The following is a 16,096-nucleotide window of genomic DNA, read 5'->3' on the forward strand; positions in this document are numbered from 1 at the left end:
AATTGAGTGTTTATTCACACTGGAATTATCCAGGCTCCTCCCCTCCCCCAGCTCACCCTGAAGGAAAGCCTCACATTAAGAACAAGAACAGAAAAACCTCACCTTTCCAGAGGAAGCTCTTCCATTGTGTTTTGTTGCTCAGGAGCCAGTCCTGAATAAGCAACTCCAGATGCTGGTCTGTGATGGCAGGGTTTGGGGTGCCCTCCATTGCTGATGTCTCCGAGTGAGCCACCTGCTTCCCCCGTGACCAGAGTATTCACTTCCTTCTGGTCTTCATCACAGACTGGGTGACCTTGGAGGTGCCCACAGCCACCTTCTCCATAGTCTTGATCACACCCATGGCCACTGCCTGTGTCATGTCCCGCACAGCAAAGCAGCCTGTTAGAGAAGGCACGGCAGGGTCAGGACCCCTTGTCTTCCTTGATGGCAAACCCCAAGGACGCCTGTCCTGCTGTTGAGGCTTGTCCCGTGCGGGGGGCAGTTTGTACAGGAGCAGCCCCCTGGCTTTGTCAGAGACAGAGGGGCAGATTTGGTGGAGTAGATGGAGCAAGGCAACAGTTCCCCACCCACACACACCAATTGAGAAGGCCTTATCCTCCTTCTCCACCCAGCTACTAGGACTGGGTTTTCAAGGGGCATTAATAGAGTGTGAGGTAGGTACTCAGAGAAGCTGTCCACACACGAGCTTGCTAGGGATCATCTGAACAGTGGCAGTATCCCCAGACTTTAGCTCTGCAGGACTGTCCTCCAGCTTCTTGCCAGACCTGCAGTCAGTCTTCTCCCACAGCTTGGCAAACTCGCAGGCGATGTGAGCCGTATGGCAGTCTAGCACCAGGAAGGAGCCAGCAGAGATCTGGCCAGGGTGGCTCAGGACGACGACTCGTGTGGACAGAAGCAAAAGGGATGTGAAGGAGAGCAGAAAGCAGGGCACGCTGGGGCTGGGGCGTATGGGTTCCTTGCCAAGGGTCTCCTGCAAGGTTCTCCACGGTGCAGCAACACCAGGGTTAAGAGCAGACTCAGAATTGACCATTCCAGCAATCCTCCTTCAGGGGAAGCTCTGTGAACAACAGCCATCTCACCTGTTCAGGAAATGACCTTCCCCTTCCTCCCCATCCCAAAAACACCCAGAAAGTGTAGCAGGGCTCTGTAGTGACACGGGCCTGACTCTGGGCAAGGCAACTTCACCTTTGCAGGCCTCAGGTTCACTACTTGTAAAATGGGGAGAATTTTACTTCTCTATAATCCAAAGGACTTGACTAGTGGAAAGCACTACATAAGTGAGATTTTACTTGCCTTAAATAAAGCCTCACTCAACCCACAGCCCCTCGGTGCACGCAGAGTATTTGAAAGACGAGGGTCCAGTGGTGTTGATGTACCTCGACCCCCAGCCCACATGCTAAGGGAAAGTCATGTGCTTGGTTCCCCCCTGGACAGCTGGATTCTGCTGGCAACCTTGAAGCTCATTGCTCCCAAAACGGCCACCCCCACCACACAGCACCATTTTAAGAGTTCACCATAGCCTCGGTCACCCCCATTCACCATCGATCTTGTAGCTGTCCTGCAGGGGCAGGCAGAGGGGTTTGGTGGGAAAGCAGGATGATGGAGTCCAGGGCTTCCAGCCACGTGGTGCCAGAGGCATCACCTTCCCTCGTGGCGGTACTGCAGCCCTCGTGGTACCCACCATATGCTCATAGTGCTAAATGATGGATCTCTCCAGGCAGCAGAAGCTGTGCTGCATTACTACTAAGCAGCTGCTCTGGAGGAAGCTCCACGGCTTTGACACTAGAGAACCTTGGCTGAAAGCAGAGGTACATCTACAGGGAAAAATACCATGTGCCCACTACTATTGTCCATTAGCTCAGTGCAAACGGGCTTCCTCCCCACTTAGTGGCAAGGCAGGAGAAAAGCACCTCCCTCAAGTAGCTCTATTAGGACTCAGTCTGTTGGGGAATAATAGAGCGGGGCATGTGCCTGTGTGCCCGCACCCATTGCACAGGCAGGCACAGACTGCTCACATTGGCACTGGCCTCTATCATGTCCCTGTGCCAGCTAGAGATGGGCACAAAGGCCACCATGGCGGGGTTGTAGCCAATCTTGATGTAGGCACTCATCACCTTGGTGATCTAGTAGTGCTTATTCCTGTATGGGGGCTCCATCTTATTCAACACCCCCCTGACGAGCTGCTTCACCCCCAGTGTGTAGGCCAGCAGGGCTGCTTGTGGGTCTGCCTATTCTTAGAGCGGTCGGCTTCGAACTCCCCCATGCCCGCAGCCACAATCAGCACCACGCAGTCAACCTGGCAGGGCAAGGGAGGCATGAAACCAGGTCCCTCCTGGGAAGTGAAGTCTGGAGGGGATGTGACAGGCCTGTGGACCCCTTCAGCTGTCCCCAGGGGCATCCCCACAGTTACTTCCCCATGCTGGAGACCATGCAGTGCTGCTGGGCTGGATTGACATATAGCAGGGGCTCTGTATAGATCCCCCTGGAGCATAGAGCAGCCCCCTCCCCAACACAGCCTTCACCCACCTGCCCCAGGCCTCACCTGCGAAGTGCTGTTGATCATGTTTTTGATGACGTGGCAGTGCCTGGGGGCGTTGATGGTGATGTAGTACTTGGTCTCAAACTTCCACAGGGAGATGTTGGCAGTGATGCTGCGCTCCTGCTCCACCTCCAGCTTGTCCAGCACCCAGGGCTCTTGCCCCTCTGCACAGAGGGGAGACCCCAGTTACAGTCCAGGGGCAGGGGGTCATGCTCCACTGTGCCTCTGGGGGACAGCCCCTACCCTGCATCATCTTGGGGATAGATCCCCTCCCTGCCCTCTCCTTCATAGAGAAATCGGGCTGGAAGGGACCTCCAGGGCTCACCTGGTCCAGCCCCCTGCCTGATGCAGGGTCATCCGTGTCCAAACCATCCCGTACAAATCAATCATCCAACTCTACGTAAGACTACCGTCACCCCTGACACAACACAAGACATCACACCCGAACCTGCCACAGGTAAAGCAAAAGAACTGCAGCAGCCAACGTCCTGCTTCTGTGGTCTAGCCCTGGGAATCCACATAAACACCCTGACCCAGGGTCACACGTAGCCCCACACCCCTGTCCCCTCCACGCATGGGGGTTTAAAGGGCTGGGGGAATACTGCAGAGCAGAATGGATATGGTCAGCAAGGCAGATGCATGCCCACCCAGGCTGCTCACACCTGCCTTGATCCTCCCCAGGAGCCCTGAGGTTGGAGCTCTATGCATGGGCCTGCCAGGAGCAGGGGGCAGATCCTGCAGTGCCCAAGCAGGCTGATAACGCCTGGGGTCCTTTCCCCCCAGGGAGCCCCAGGCAGCTAGTGGCTGATCCTTGCTTGTCCTGGGGTTAAACTCATGGAGGGACTCATGCATCAGGTCCTACCTCCTCCTGCTCCAGCTCTGAGCTCTTCCCTCAGCCCAGCTAGGACAGGTGATCGGTTCCTGCTGGGGAAACTGAGGCACGGAGCCAGCGGCTGACAGAGCTGAGGAGAGACCAGGGAGCTCTGTAATCCCAGCTCGCTGCTTCCACTGGCCCAAGAAAGGTGGCATCAGCCTTGCATGGCCAGCGGGTACCATGATCTTGCCATGAGTCAGGAAGGCTCCTTCCCTTTTCTGCTCGCCTCGCATGAAAGGGAGAGTCCAATTCTGCAGTTGAGCTGTGGCCAGGCTGCGAGGGGCTGGGCAGCGGGTGGGGAGCAAAAGCATCTGGATGGTGGGTATCTTAGCAAGATTCTCTAATGCAGCCCAGCTGCATCCCTCCACAGCCGGCCCCAGTGCTGTTATGCATTGGATGGCAATGGTCCAGAGGCGAGCGCATGTTTCTACCTGAAAGGGGCCAGGGAGCCTGTGGGGCTGAGGCCCATTTAGCCCCCAGCCAGGGCAGAGTGGCACAACCCAGCTCTGCCAACTAAATCAGCAAAGTCCTGAGCAAGGCCACGGAGCAACTCAGCCCACCGGAGCCAAGCCTTCGGGGAAGCATCTCTGTATTATTACCTCCCCTTATTGATCCCTCCTTCCAGCTCAACCCAGGCAGGTTCATTCCAGTGCATTGCCCCAGATGACCTGTGCATCACTCCGTATCCACCCATCTCTCATCTTTTGTAATGACTCTCTCTGGATTTCCCTTGGCTGTGCATCTTTGGTGCTATTGAGGAGTTGGTCTCTGTGCCTAGCCCCCACTGGCACCTATGTCTTTGCTAATTGGTATTGCTCTCTCGGATGATGATTGCAAGGGAGGCGCTGGGGCCTTCCAGCCCCTCTCCCTACCCCTTGTGCCCCTCCATTCCCACTCTTCCCCTAGGATCAGAGAAAGAAGAGGACGCTGTCAATCAGCCTGGCTTATTTCTTCCAGGTGTTTCTCCCCACCTGGTTGAGAATGGGTGTGGCTCATCAATCCGAGCCAGGGATTGGTGCTGGGCCTGGGATGGGGGGGGGGAGGTGCCTACCCAGGACAGGTTTAAAAGGGCCAGGGGGCTGTCAGGGCCTCTCCCTGCTTTGCAGCTTGCTTCCCTTTTTGGGGTTGTGGACCTAGGTAAGCTCTGGCCTGGGAGGGTTTTATCTGGGAAGCTTAGGGGGCTGCTGAAGGAGAAGGCAAAGTGCCCAGCTCTGAGCAATGCTGGGTTCTTCTTTTCCCTGTCCCAGTCCTGCCTCCCTCCCTGTGTGGGGAGGGGTGTCCTGTGAAGGGGAGGGAGACCGGACTTTGTTCCCAGACCTGGAGCAAAATAGCTGCTCTCTCAGACTGTCCCAGCACCTGAAGTGGCTGGGGGCTTGCTTGTTCCCTGCTCTCTGGACCTTGCCCACAAAGGGACCCTTGCAACAGAGCAGCAGCCTAACCCTCAGCACAGATATAAATAGGCAAGAGCCCAAAGTGTTGCCAGCTGCTCTCTCGTGCCCTGTCCTGGCTTCATGGCCCCAAGCCTCTGGGCTTGGGCCTGCATGTAGGACACCTGCCAAAAGACCCTGGAAATGTCTGAAGCCCCTGGTGGAGGTGGAGGATGTTTGCCAGTTGTAGGACCACATGTGGCCCTGGACTGACTTGTGGATTTGGACTTGATTTAGCTGGTTTGGCTGGGAACACTAATTTTCAAAGGAAGTGGCTCAGTTTTGACAGCAGAGGGCAATGCTGCTGTCTCAAGGCTAGCAGAAGTTCAAGCGATAACTCTTCAGACTTGCAGAACTGAACCCTTGAAGCTACCTGTGCTATGTCTCTGATTTCCCAAGCACACCCTGTACCTTCCCCTTCCCCTTGTTGGGGCTTCCCACGTGAGCCCAAGTCTGGTCCTAAGGGTAAATATGAGGCTCTGGAGCCAGTCTAAATACCCTTCACTTGTAGGAAACCTCCAACTGGTGCCATGGGGAAAGAAAAGATTCACATCAACATCGTGGTGATCGGCCACGTGGACTCGGGGAAGTCCACCACCACCGGGCACCTCATCTACAAGTGTGGCGGCATCGACAAGAGGACGATTGAGAAGTTCGAGAAAGAGGCTGCTGAGGTTGGGCTAGAGCTGCTTAACTGAATGCGCTGGCTGGGAATTGCATGGTGCATCTGGAGCCACAGAGGCTCACAGGCACTGAAATGCTGTTAGCAAGCAGCATCCAGAGTAATTCTGGCTTCTGCCCCCACCCCCCTCACCCCCAACACGTTTCCTAGTAACTTTTTTTTTTTTTTCTTTTCAACTATTTCTAAACTGAGGTCAGTTAATCTGATTTCTTTCCCCCTTGCCCTGAAACCCCCTGGCAGATGGGCAAGGGCTCCTTCAAGTACGCTTGGGTGCTGGACAAGCTGAAGGCAGAGCGGGAGCGTGGCATCACCATCGACATCTCCCTGTGGAAGTTTGAGACCACCAAATACTACATCACCATCATTGATGCCCCTGGGCACCGTGATTTCATCAAGAACATGATCACCGGCACCTCGCAGGTAAGGCTTGGGGTAGGGGGCAAAGGGTGTGCTCCATGGGGGTCTATGCAAAGCATCCCAGCAGCAGCGCGAGGCCTCAACATGGGGCTGGCCAAGGGGGTCTACAGGCTTGTCGTATCCCCTCCAGACAGCACTTCCCAGGGGGGATCTGCTCTCACACCCCTCTTGTCCCCACTCCAGGCTGACTGTGCAGTGCTGATCGTGGCTGCGGGAGTGGGGGAGTTTGAGGCCGGCATCTCCAAGAATGGGCAGACCCGGGAGCATGCCCTGCTGGCCTACACGCTGGGGGTGAAGCAGCTCATTGTGGGGGTGAACAAGATGGACTCCACGGAGCCCCCATACAGTGGGAAGCGCTACCAGGAGATCACTAAGGAAGTTAGCGCTTACATCAAGAAGATTGGGTACAACCCTGCCACAGTGGCCTTTGTGCCCATCTCTGGCTGGCATGGGGACAACATGCTGGAAGCCAGTGCCAAAGTAAGTGTGAGGCACAGCAGGCAGGCAGGAGGCAAGGCATGACTTCCATGACATGGGGTGTATGAACTGGGGTGAAGCCACAGCCTGGCTCTAGAGCTGGGGCAGGGGCTGCAGGCTGAGAGCTGAGGTGAAAGGTGGTCTTGACTTCTAGGCTTTCTCTCTCTGTTCCTCTTAAAACCTCTCCTGGCAGATCATAGAAGTAGGGCTGGAAGGGACCTTAGGAAGCCAGCTAGTCCAATTGCCTGGTCAAGTCAGGGTTATCCCTATTCAAACAACCCCCTAAAAGTGCTTGTCCAGGCTATTTCTAAAGCTAAAGACCACCCTGTAGCACCACCGCAAGGTACACTGCCCACAAAAACACTTAAGACCAGCCTGACCTGCCACACGCAAGGCAGGGGGATGCAGGCACTAGTAGTTCTCCTTATGATGTTTAGGGGTGGGGTGTTGCATCTTGGCAGACCCAAGGTAGTCTCTACACTCGGCCTTGCCTCCTTCCTGTGCAGATGCCCTGGTTCAAAGGCTGGAAGATAACTAGGAAGGAAGGGAATGTGGCAGGCACCACTCTGATGGAGGCTCTGGACTCCATCGTCCCTCCTTCGCGCCCTGTGGAAAAGCCCCTCCGCCTGCCTCTGCAGGATGTCTACAAGATCGGCGGTGAGTGTAGTAGAGACACAACTCCCCTAGCATTGCTGCTGCTTTGGTAGGCCCAACACCCTGATGCTCGTCTGCCTCCCCAGGTATTGGCACTGTCCCTGTGGGGCGTGTGGAGACAGGCACCTTGAAGGCTGGCATGGTTGTGACTTTTGCTCCCAGTAATGTCACCACGGAGGTGAAGTCGGTGGAAATGCACCACGAGGCACTGGCTGAAGCCCTGCCTGGGGACAATGTGGGCTTCAACGTAAAGAACGTGTCTGTGAAGGACATTCGCCGGGGGAATGTGGCTGGAGACAGCAAGAATGACCCGCCCATGGAGGCAGGCAGCTTCACCTCCCAGGTGAGCAGGGGAGATGTGATGGACTCAGTGGCTCCAGATACTCTAAAAGGCAGTAGCGTCAGGAGGCACCTAAGCTGGACTCTCCAGTAACTGCTGTTCTTTGGGCTGTGGCAGGCTCTTGCACGCTGTCCCTGAGCAACCAGCTACTCAAAGTGGTGTTGGCTGGCAGTGCCTGCCACAGACTTTGGGTAACAGTCCCAGTGCCAGGCTCTTGAGCTCAGACTAAACCCATTGTCACATTCCCCTTCTGTCCTGACCCTAAAACCTTGCCCCACAGAATCTCACTCCAGTAGCCAGCTTCCTGCTGAGCACTCACCAGCATCTGCTTTTTGCCCTTCTTTTTAAAGGCACTTTGCTAATCTGGGCTACTGGTGAAAATTCTCTTCCTGGTGAACTTCCTGTCCCCTGCTAGGCCTGAGAAGCATAATCTGAGGGGTACTACAATTTCTCGCCTAGCTTGTGTGAAGCTGCCCCTCACTCCAGCATTTTTCTCCTGGTCTGGAGTGATTTTTGCAGGTGTTGGCCTGGCAGCCAAGAGCCATGTAAATGGTGACTACTGTTGCCTTGTGCTCCCTCCTCCTCCCTGCAACCCAGTTTAATTGGAGATGGCAATGGCTGGCTGAAAACTTAACGGAGAGCACAGTACCCACTGTGGTGGGGCTGCCACTGCCTAATTGCAGGAGCTGGTAGCCAGACTTAATCTCGGGGAAGGGGCTGGCAGAGTCAAGTTAAATCCGTGTGTCGACCATCTCTTGTGGGAAGGGGTAAAAACATTAGGAGGTTTTTCTACCAGACTTAAGGACTCCTGAGCAGCTGGCCCCCATACCAGGGCTGCTGCAAGAATACAGGTGCAGAAGAATATTCTGTTGCCAGCTCGTGTCTTCCAACCACTGCTCTCGCCCCAGGTCATCATCCTGAACCACCCAGGCAAGATTGCTGCTGGCTACTCCCCAGTGCTGGACTGCCACACAGCTCACATCTCCTGCAAGTTTGCTGAGCTGCGGGAGAAGATTGACCGCCGGTCCGGCAAGAAGCTGGAGGACAACCCTGCAGCGCTGAAGTCTGGGGATGCTGCCATCATTCAGATGATCCCTGGCAAGCCCATGTGTGTGGAGAGCTTCTCCGAGTACCCACCTCTTGGTACGTCTCCTTCCTTCTGTAGGAAGAGCTGTGCTATTGCTTTCCCAGCAACTGACCCTAGTAGAGGGCTATGCCCACTAATTGTGAGGTCTTGCTCTGGCTAAAGAGGCTAGGGCTGTAACAATGCAGCCGCTCATGGAGGCCAGTAGATTGGGCTGAGGCTGCATAGGGCTGTGGGGAGAGGGACCAGAGAAAACTGTTGCTTAACAGTCTCTCCCTTCCACAGGCCGCTTTGCTGTGCGGGACATGAGGCAGACGGTGGCGGTGGGTGTGATCAAGGCTGTGGAGAAGAAGGCTAGTGTAGTAGCCAAAGTCACCAAGTCGGCCGTGAAGGCTGGTAAGAAATGAGCAGCTGGCCATGCCCTGAGCTGGTGGCTCCTGGGTTGCTGTTGGGACTTGCTCACACAGGACAAGCTGCTGCACCCTCATGGTGCTGGGGACCACCAGAGGAATGGGTTGGTCTGACACTTGCACTTGAACTCCCCTTTTTTTTCTTTTCCCCTTCCTACCTGGCCAGTATTTCCTGAATAAATTTTGCAAGTGGAAAAAAGTGTGGCTCTAGATGTCTGTGACTCCCCTCTGCAGGAAGTCTCTCTTCTCTCCTTCCCACCCCCACAAGCCAGTTACTACAGACCACTGGTAGGAAGAAAACAGCAGCCTTCTGAGATGCTAGCTGCGGAGTGACTATCCTCCTTTCCCATCCCATGCCCCCTTCTTAAAGCAGGGATTTGACTTGGTTCATGCTCTGTTCTGACCAAGGACACTAGTGTCATGGGGCTGGATACTAGAGTCAGCTGCTGGGCTTGGGTTTGGGAACACGGTGGAGGAGCAACAGGATGGGGGGTGGCAAAGGCAGAACTGCTGCCCTCATTCTACAATGCACAAGACCCTTCTGGAGAGTGTGCCTCTCTAAAAGATTGAGCTGTAATCTGTAGAGTTGAAGAAAGAGCCCTTCACTAGCCCCCTGCCACTAGGTGAGACTTGTACTAAGAAGGCTGGGGGGGAGACTGGCCTGCTGCATTGTAATGGGAGCTGGGGGCATGGAGAAATGAACCCTGCTCCTTTCTGGCCCTTTCAGGAGACCAGACAGAGCAGGAGAGCTCTGTCTTGGGGCAGAGAGCAGGACCTTGCCGTGACCTGGTGCAGCAGGCCACTCCCTACAGCAAGCACTGCTGGATTTGGGGGATGCAGACAGTAAATGTAGTGACTTCTGGGGAAAGGTCCTGCCTGGTGGAAATAGGTGTGCTCCAGCTGGAGAGGACAGGCCATGGATTCCACCCTTGACCTCCCATAAGTTAAGTTAATGCTAAACAGGGAACAAACTCTTCCATACCTGGGTACAGCCAGACCATGAGCAGACCTTGTGGGGGGGGGGAAGCAAGACCCATGTTAATAGCCAATGCAGAGTAGCTGCCCCAGCCTCCACTTATCCGAGAGGGACCGGACACGCTAGTGACTTAAGGCTCATCTATATTGCTGACAGCCTCTGCACAGCAGACTGTCCCTTGTCTGCATGGGCAGTCTCTGCTCCTAGCAAGGAGACCTGGGTGCAACTTGATGTAGAATTTCCCTTCACATCCTCATGTTAAAGTACCTCATGGCTCTGCAGCCTTTTGGCTTTCCAGCTGCCCAGGTTACCTGGACTTGCTGCTAGTGGGTTGCTCCTCTCTGGTGTGATGGTGAAGGACAGGTAGCTTCCCTACTGAGAGCTATGCCTGTAGGGAAAACCATCAACTGGATTTGGCTCCAGTCTTGCATTCCTCCAAGCAAGCTAATGGTTCCTTTCAGCATGTTCCTGCTTCAGAACCACTTGGTAGGTAGCAGAGGGACGACAACCATCAGCAAGCTTTCAGGGGGCTGTTGGGGAACTCTTGTGGTAGCCTGGTGGGCTTGCTAGCTGCAGCACCCAAGAGCAAGGCTAAACCAGCCTGGGCCCAAGCAGCCTTGGCAGAACTTCAGGAAAGCCAGTAGAGCACTGGCAGGGCTGTTTTGTGGCCCAGCGTGTGCAGTTGGCAATGAATCGTTCATCAGGTGGCTCTGACAGCTGTGAAACAACCCAGTCTACTTTCTTCCTAGCTTGGAGGCATAAAGGCCAGGTCTAGGCAAGAAACTTTTGCTGACACAGACCCCAGCACCTGTCTAACTGCCGCAACTTTAAGTGCTGCTCCTTCCAGCTAGTCTGGGAGTAAATACCCACTGTTACAGCCTACAGCATTCAGAAGTGCTGCAAGGATCCTGGTATTGCAGACCTGGCCTTTTCATGGCTCTGGCAATCTCAGGCCACAAACCCCAGTTCAGCGATGGAGAAAGGAGAACCAAGCAGACTACTGGGGACGGCAAGGGTTTTGCCTTCCTTTGTAGCTGAGGCATAGCCCTCTTCCTTGGATCTCTGCAGCTAGCAGTCCCTGTCTTCCTGCTCACGTGTGGCAGCTTCAGGTGCTCTTGATGCCCTTGAGCAAGGAGTCTTGTGACAGGGCTGAGCAAGTAATTTTAGGAAGAGGTTAGCTAAGCACTTGTCTGCTCCATCCAGTGTGGGACAGGGGGCTGTACTAGATGTGACCTCTGGAGGGCTCCTCCAGCCTGACTTCCCTGTGATCTCTAGGATCGGGGCAGATGCCATCTCTGGGCCAAGGGTCCTGGAGCCTAGGCAGCAGCCAGCTTCAAGGGGGATTGCACACGTGTGTGGCTGCAGTGCCCCAGAAATGCAAAATCCCCTGGGAAGGAAGGTTTGAAACACCTGAGCAGGAGGTGCCCAGGTCACAGCAACCCTAATAAGCTATCTTGGTTAGGGATAAAGGATCTTGGTTTTCACTGATTTAAAAAAAAAAAAAAATCCCCCATTTTTGGTTTTAAAAAAGTAACCCAAAATGCACATTTTTTCAGGATTAAAATGAAATGCCACTAATCTGTAGGTATATATTTTGCGCATGCAAAGCAGGCTGTGCTTTTGAGACGGCACTTGTACCTTTTTAGGGGACACTGTATATAGGACTATATCTGTAGCGGTGTTTCATTTTAATCGTGGAAAAAAGTGGATTTGGGGTTACTTTTTTTTAACCCGAAAATTGGGGATTTTTTCTTTTTTAATCGGAGAAAACCAGGATCCCTGCTACTCAGCCCTCTGTCCTCTCCAGTGCCCTGGGAAAAAGAGCCGGGCTGGTGCGAAGGGTGCAGCGCCGCCCTCCTGCCGCAGGGGGCAGCCGCGGCCTGGGCGCCGCTCTGCCCGCGCTCTCTATGGCCCGCACCTGGCGGCGGCAATAACTTCCGGTGCCGGGGCGCTCGTGCTCTTTTCCTTGCCGCAAAGATGGCGGTGAGTGGTGGCTGAGAGCTGGCGGCGGTGGTGGGGCTTCTCTATCCGTCGCCATCCTCCGCCTGCCGGGCTTGGGCGGGGTGGCCGCCTGCGCGGGGGTGGCCGGGAGGCCGTAGCTTTCCGGCGGGCCGGGATGGGCCGCGGGGGAGCCCCCTGACTGGAGGCTCCGTCCCCGCCGCACAGCTGGGTGCTGCGGCCCTGTCACTCCCTCCCTTCCTTCCCGGGGCTCCCGGTTGCCCTTCCTGCATCCCTGGTAGCTTTGAGCCCTGGGCTCAGCTCGTGGGAAGGGGCAGGATGGGTGCTGCGTAGGCACGGGGGGAGGGGGGGGTCTTGGTGCCGGTGCAGCCTCCTCCCCCCTTTGGGCTGAAGCACTGGGGAACTCGCAGAGCCTCGGGGGAGGGGGTGCGGAGCAGACCCAGAGCCTTGCATGGAGCAAACATTAGCACCGCACCTCCGGGTGCTGGAGAGCTGCTCGTCCTGTAGCTGCACCCGGCGGCCTGGGGATGCTCCATGATGGTGCCCACTGGGGCGGGCACCTGTGGTTGATCTTTGCAGCAAGACCAAAGTGAAAGGGTACGGTTGATCTTTGCAGCAAGACCAGAGTGAAAAGGAGAATCCCATGCGTGAGCTGCGCATCCGCAAGCTCTGCCTCAACATCTGCGTTGGGGAAAGCGGCGACAGACTCACTCGGGCAGCCAAAGTGCTGGAGCAGCTCACCGGGCAGACCCCCGTCTTCTCCAAGGGTATGTCGGTGTTGGAGGGGGTGAAGCTCAGTGGTTCAATGTGAGGAGCTGGAGGTGGCGTTGGATGGAAGAGAGCGGGTGTTGTTTTTGGCTTCTGATGTGATTAAAAGAATTATTTCTGATCACCCGACATGCAAGGCTGGTGTCAGAACAGTGCAAATGGCTGGTGTGGGGCAGAGAGAAATGTGAGGAAGCAGTTGCTATAGGGAAGTCTGTATTAGATGCCTGTGCTGTTCTGCGTGTGTGACAGAGGCTTCTGTCTCCCATGCTGGTCACTTGCCCTGTTTTGACCAACGCAGACAACTTATTTGTTCTCAAATTGCAACTTGGGCTGCAGCCTCACTCCCCTCCCAGAATCCATCCGTGCTGCAGCTTTTGTGTTCAGTCTTTCTGAAGTGAGATGTCCCTCAGACAAGAACGTGCAAGTATTGGAATAACCCTGTGACTGTGTGTCACTTGCAGCTCGATATACTGTCAGGTCCTTTGGCATCAGGAGAAATGAGAAGATTGCTGTCCACTGCACAGTTCGTGGTGCCAAAGCAGAGGAGATTCTTGAGAAAGGATTGAAGGTGAGTAGCTGGCTCCTCCAGCTGTTATGTCAGTTATTTAAAAACCTGAGCCTGAAAATATTGTGTATGTTGTAGCTGGAAGCTACAGCATCAGTGACCGAAGGAGACTTAGTGGAGTGGAGTTCATGTATACAAAGCAGGCTGTGCATTTGACAGCACTTGTACCTTTTTAGGGGACACCATAGTAAGCCTCCAAGTTAGCTGACTTATACCTAAGGCTTGAATAGGTTTGTGAAGTCCATGGATGAAATATCACGTCTGTCAGGATTGCATGGTTTGTTACAGTTTAGGTTGTTCTAATGATTTTCAGAGCATCTGTCTGAGCCCTGTAGTGCCCATGTGAACAGCTGCTGAAATATATCTTGGGTCTCTGCTGCTTTTATGACCTGCAATTTGTGTAAAATGCCTTTTCCTGACTGGCTATCAGGTTGCCTGATAGGACTCTGCTATGCACTGGAAGGTGCTGAGTGCTTGTTGGCTGTTCAGAATCTTATCCAGCTCATGGCTCTTGTTACTGTCCTTGGTGCTGTGGCCTCCATCAGGTTACTGTGCTAGAAAAGTACTGTCACTTGCTTCCCAAGAGAACATGGTTGTTTAAGAGGATTCTGTGTCAGTTTAGAGAGGCGGTAGAAGCTCCATCCTTGGATATTTTCAAAACCCGGCTAGACAGAGTGTTGGCTGGGATGATCTAGTTGGGGACGGCCCTTCTTTGAGCAGGGGGTTGGACTAGATGGGACCTCTGGAGGTCCCTTCCAACCTTTCTTTTTCTATGATTCAGAAGAAGAAGCGGGGCTAGCAAGAAAACTGACCCACTGTACTTGCGTTCCAGGTGCGAGAATATGAGTTGAGGAAAAACAACTTTTCTGACACGGGAAATTTTGGCTTTGGGATCCAGGAACATATTGACCTGGGAATTAAATACGACCCGAGCATTGGCATCTATGGTCTGGACTTCTACGTGGTAGGTGCACTCTTCTTTCGTACCTCTGCCAGCTGATGCACTGGGGACAGAGCAGAGAAAGATGTGGGCCAGCCAGCTGGAGTTGTCCTCTTCAGCGTGTGAAGCTGCGGGGGAAAAACTACCAGTTTTTGATTCAACCTCACTTCGCTCTGTGCTCAGAGAACGTTAAACGCCTTGGGCTCCTATGGCATTTCACTGGTACCATGTTTAGCTGCTCCTGTCTGAGATGGGTGAAGCTGAGGTGCACCAGGTGCTCTGAGAATGATGAGCTGAGACTCTCTCTTTTTACACCTTGAACCATGTAATGGAGGGTTTCTGGGATTTCCAGAGGTGCGGATCTGCAGTGCTAGTGGCCTGAATATGGGGGAGCTACCTTTTGTGTTCTTTAGGCTGTTTTTCTTCATCAGAGTACTTTTTTTGGATTCCATCCTCATCCTAGTCTCTCCAGGACTTGTTTGTGGTATTGAGCTCACTCCCAGTGCAAACCATATTTGCTTGACCCTAGCCTCTTCCGGTACTGTGTGCTAAACATTCCTATAGAACAAGTTGCTCAACTTTACACACTTCTGCACATGGTGAGAGGACAAGAATGAATCCCACATGATGGTTGTTGATCACGTCACTTAAGCTGCTGAAAGGGAAGCACTGATAATCCTGTAATGACCATAAGAACCTGTAAGGAATAGAACAGCCAAGATGTGTGCACTCACTGTTTGAAGAGGGAAAAAATGTGAAATGTTCCCTGCTGTTGTTAAACAGACAACGGATGAGTTGCAGTAGGGGCTGCATGTTGCTTTCCCATGTCCACTGCCAGCCTAATGCACCTCAACCCTGAATTTGAACAGCCACTGCTCTGGTTATGTCCTTACTGGTGGGAAGATATTATTTAATTCATGTTAGATGCTGGTTGACCACCAGCGTTTTCTCTAGGGAAGAAGAAGGCTTGGAGGAGAAGCCACTTAAGCCTTTGTCAGTCTGCCTCTGCTGAGACCATATCCATGAGATGTTGTACACAGCTGCCTGTTCACTAGGAACCAGGCTATCAACTTGCTTTAAAACAGTGTCAGGACCATGTCGCAGTTTAAAACTTCTGATCTGCAAGTGAACAAGTAATCTACAGATACCATAAACACTCAAGAGACTCAGTCTCCTCCTCCCCCCACTTCCTTGAAATGCTGACACAAAACATCACTCTGGAAAGTTAAAAAGATTCTACATGTAGAGGCAAGCCCTGGAAAAGCTTCCCTATCTGTGTGGTCAGATGGAAAAAGTGCTGTTCGTTCTCCACAGGTTCTGGGCAGGCCGGGCTTCAGCATCGCTGACAAGAAACGCAAAACTGGCAGCATCGGGGCTAAGCATAGAATCGGGAAGGAGGAGGCCATGCGTTGGTTCCAGCAGAAGGTAACTTCCAATCCAGTGCTTGTCTCCATTTTGCTATTTGGGAGCCCCATGAGACCGCCAGTCAGCACAGTGACATCTCAGCCTTGCATACCCAGCTTGTAATGTAGCAAAGTGTGCTGGCATACTGAGCTGCAGTGTGAGCACCTTAGCGCATGTAGGGACCTTGAGGGCAAAAACACTCACTACTCAGGTTTCCCAGTCTTTTGTGGTAGAATCCCAAGGCCCCCACACAATCTAGCTGCTTAAATACCTGAAAAATTGTCTTCCCCTATAACAGAGGGATTATGGTCCTTGATGCAGGTTTAGCTGCACTCTGGTGTTTTATGTGAGCTAATAGTATTCTTCAGTAGCATTTCTATTCAAGAATATCTCCTTGCCTACTTCCTGAAGTTTCCAATGTGCTGGGGCTAGTAACAGAATGCCTGACCCCAGGGTAGGAAACACTCCCTGATATTATCCCTTTGCATCCAGCTGAGAGAGCAGAGTTTTATGAGCAGCTGCTTCCATCTTGCATCATCAGATCAGTAAGGAAAGAAGTAATAAATGGAAATGGTCAGTG

General features: G+C 53.6%; 2 protein-coding genes and 1 pseudogene across 2 annotated transcripts in view; 2 read left to right on the forward strand and 1 right to left on the reverse strand.

Annotated features, from left to right (window-relative positions):
* Positions 1-134: 134 nt before the first annotated feature.
* LOC109293925 lies at positions 135-2,792 on the reverse strand (annotated as a pseudogene).
* A 1,673-nt stretch (positions 2,793-4,465) lies between these two features.
* Positions 4,466-9,087, forward strand: LOC109294120 (elongation factor 1-alpha, oocyte form-like). The gene is made up of 8 exons (XM_019512385.1): positions 4,466-4,550; positions 5,352-5,514; positions 5,763-5,942; positions 6,123-6,419; positions 6,923-7,073; positions 7,157-7,413; positions 8,319-8,553; positions 8,780-9,087. Exons 2-8 carry the CDS (start codon positions 5,371-5,373, stop codon positions 8,899-8,901), a joined length of 1,386 nt encoding a protein of 461 aa, XP_019367930.1. The 5' UTR covers positions 4,466-4,550; positions 5,352-5,370; the 3' UTR covers positions 8,902-9,087.
* Positions 9,088-11,810: 2,723 nt separating this feature from the next.
* RPL11 (ribosomal protein L11) overlaps positions 11,811-16,096 on the forward strand; it is a 10,186-nt gene continuing 5,900 nt past the window's right edge. The window contains exons 1-5 of the mRNA XM_019512386.1: positions 11,811-11,863; positions 12,456-12,606; positions 13,069-13,175; positions 14,005-14,136; positions 15,427-15,537. Coding sequence (XP_019367931.1) covers positions 11,858-11,863; positions 12,456-12,606; positions 13,069-13,175; positions 14,005-14,136; positions 15,427-15,537 — 507 coding nt within the window. The 5' untranslated portion in view covers positions 11,811-11,857. The remainder of the gene's footprint in view (positions 11,864-12,455; positions 12,607-13,068; positions 13,176-14,004; positions 14,137-15,426; positions 15,538-16,096) is intronic.

The sequence above is a fragment of the Gavialis gangeticus genome, unplaced genomic scaffold (genome assembly GCF_001723915.1).
Source record: "Gavialis gangeticus isolate Ggan-Ray unplaced genomic scaffold, GavGan_comp1, whole genome shotgun sequence".
Classification (NCBI taxonomy): Eukaryota; Metazoa; Chordata; order Crocodylia; family Gavialidae; genus Gavialis; species Gavialis gangeticus.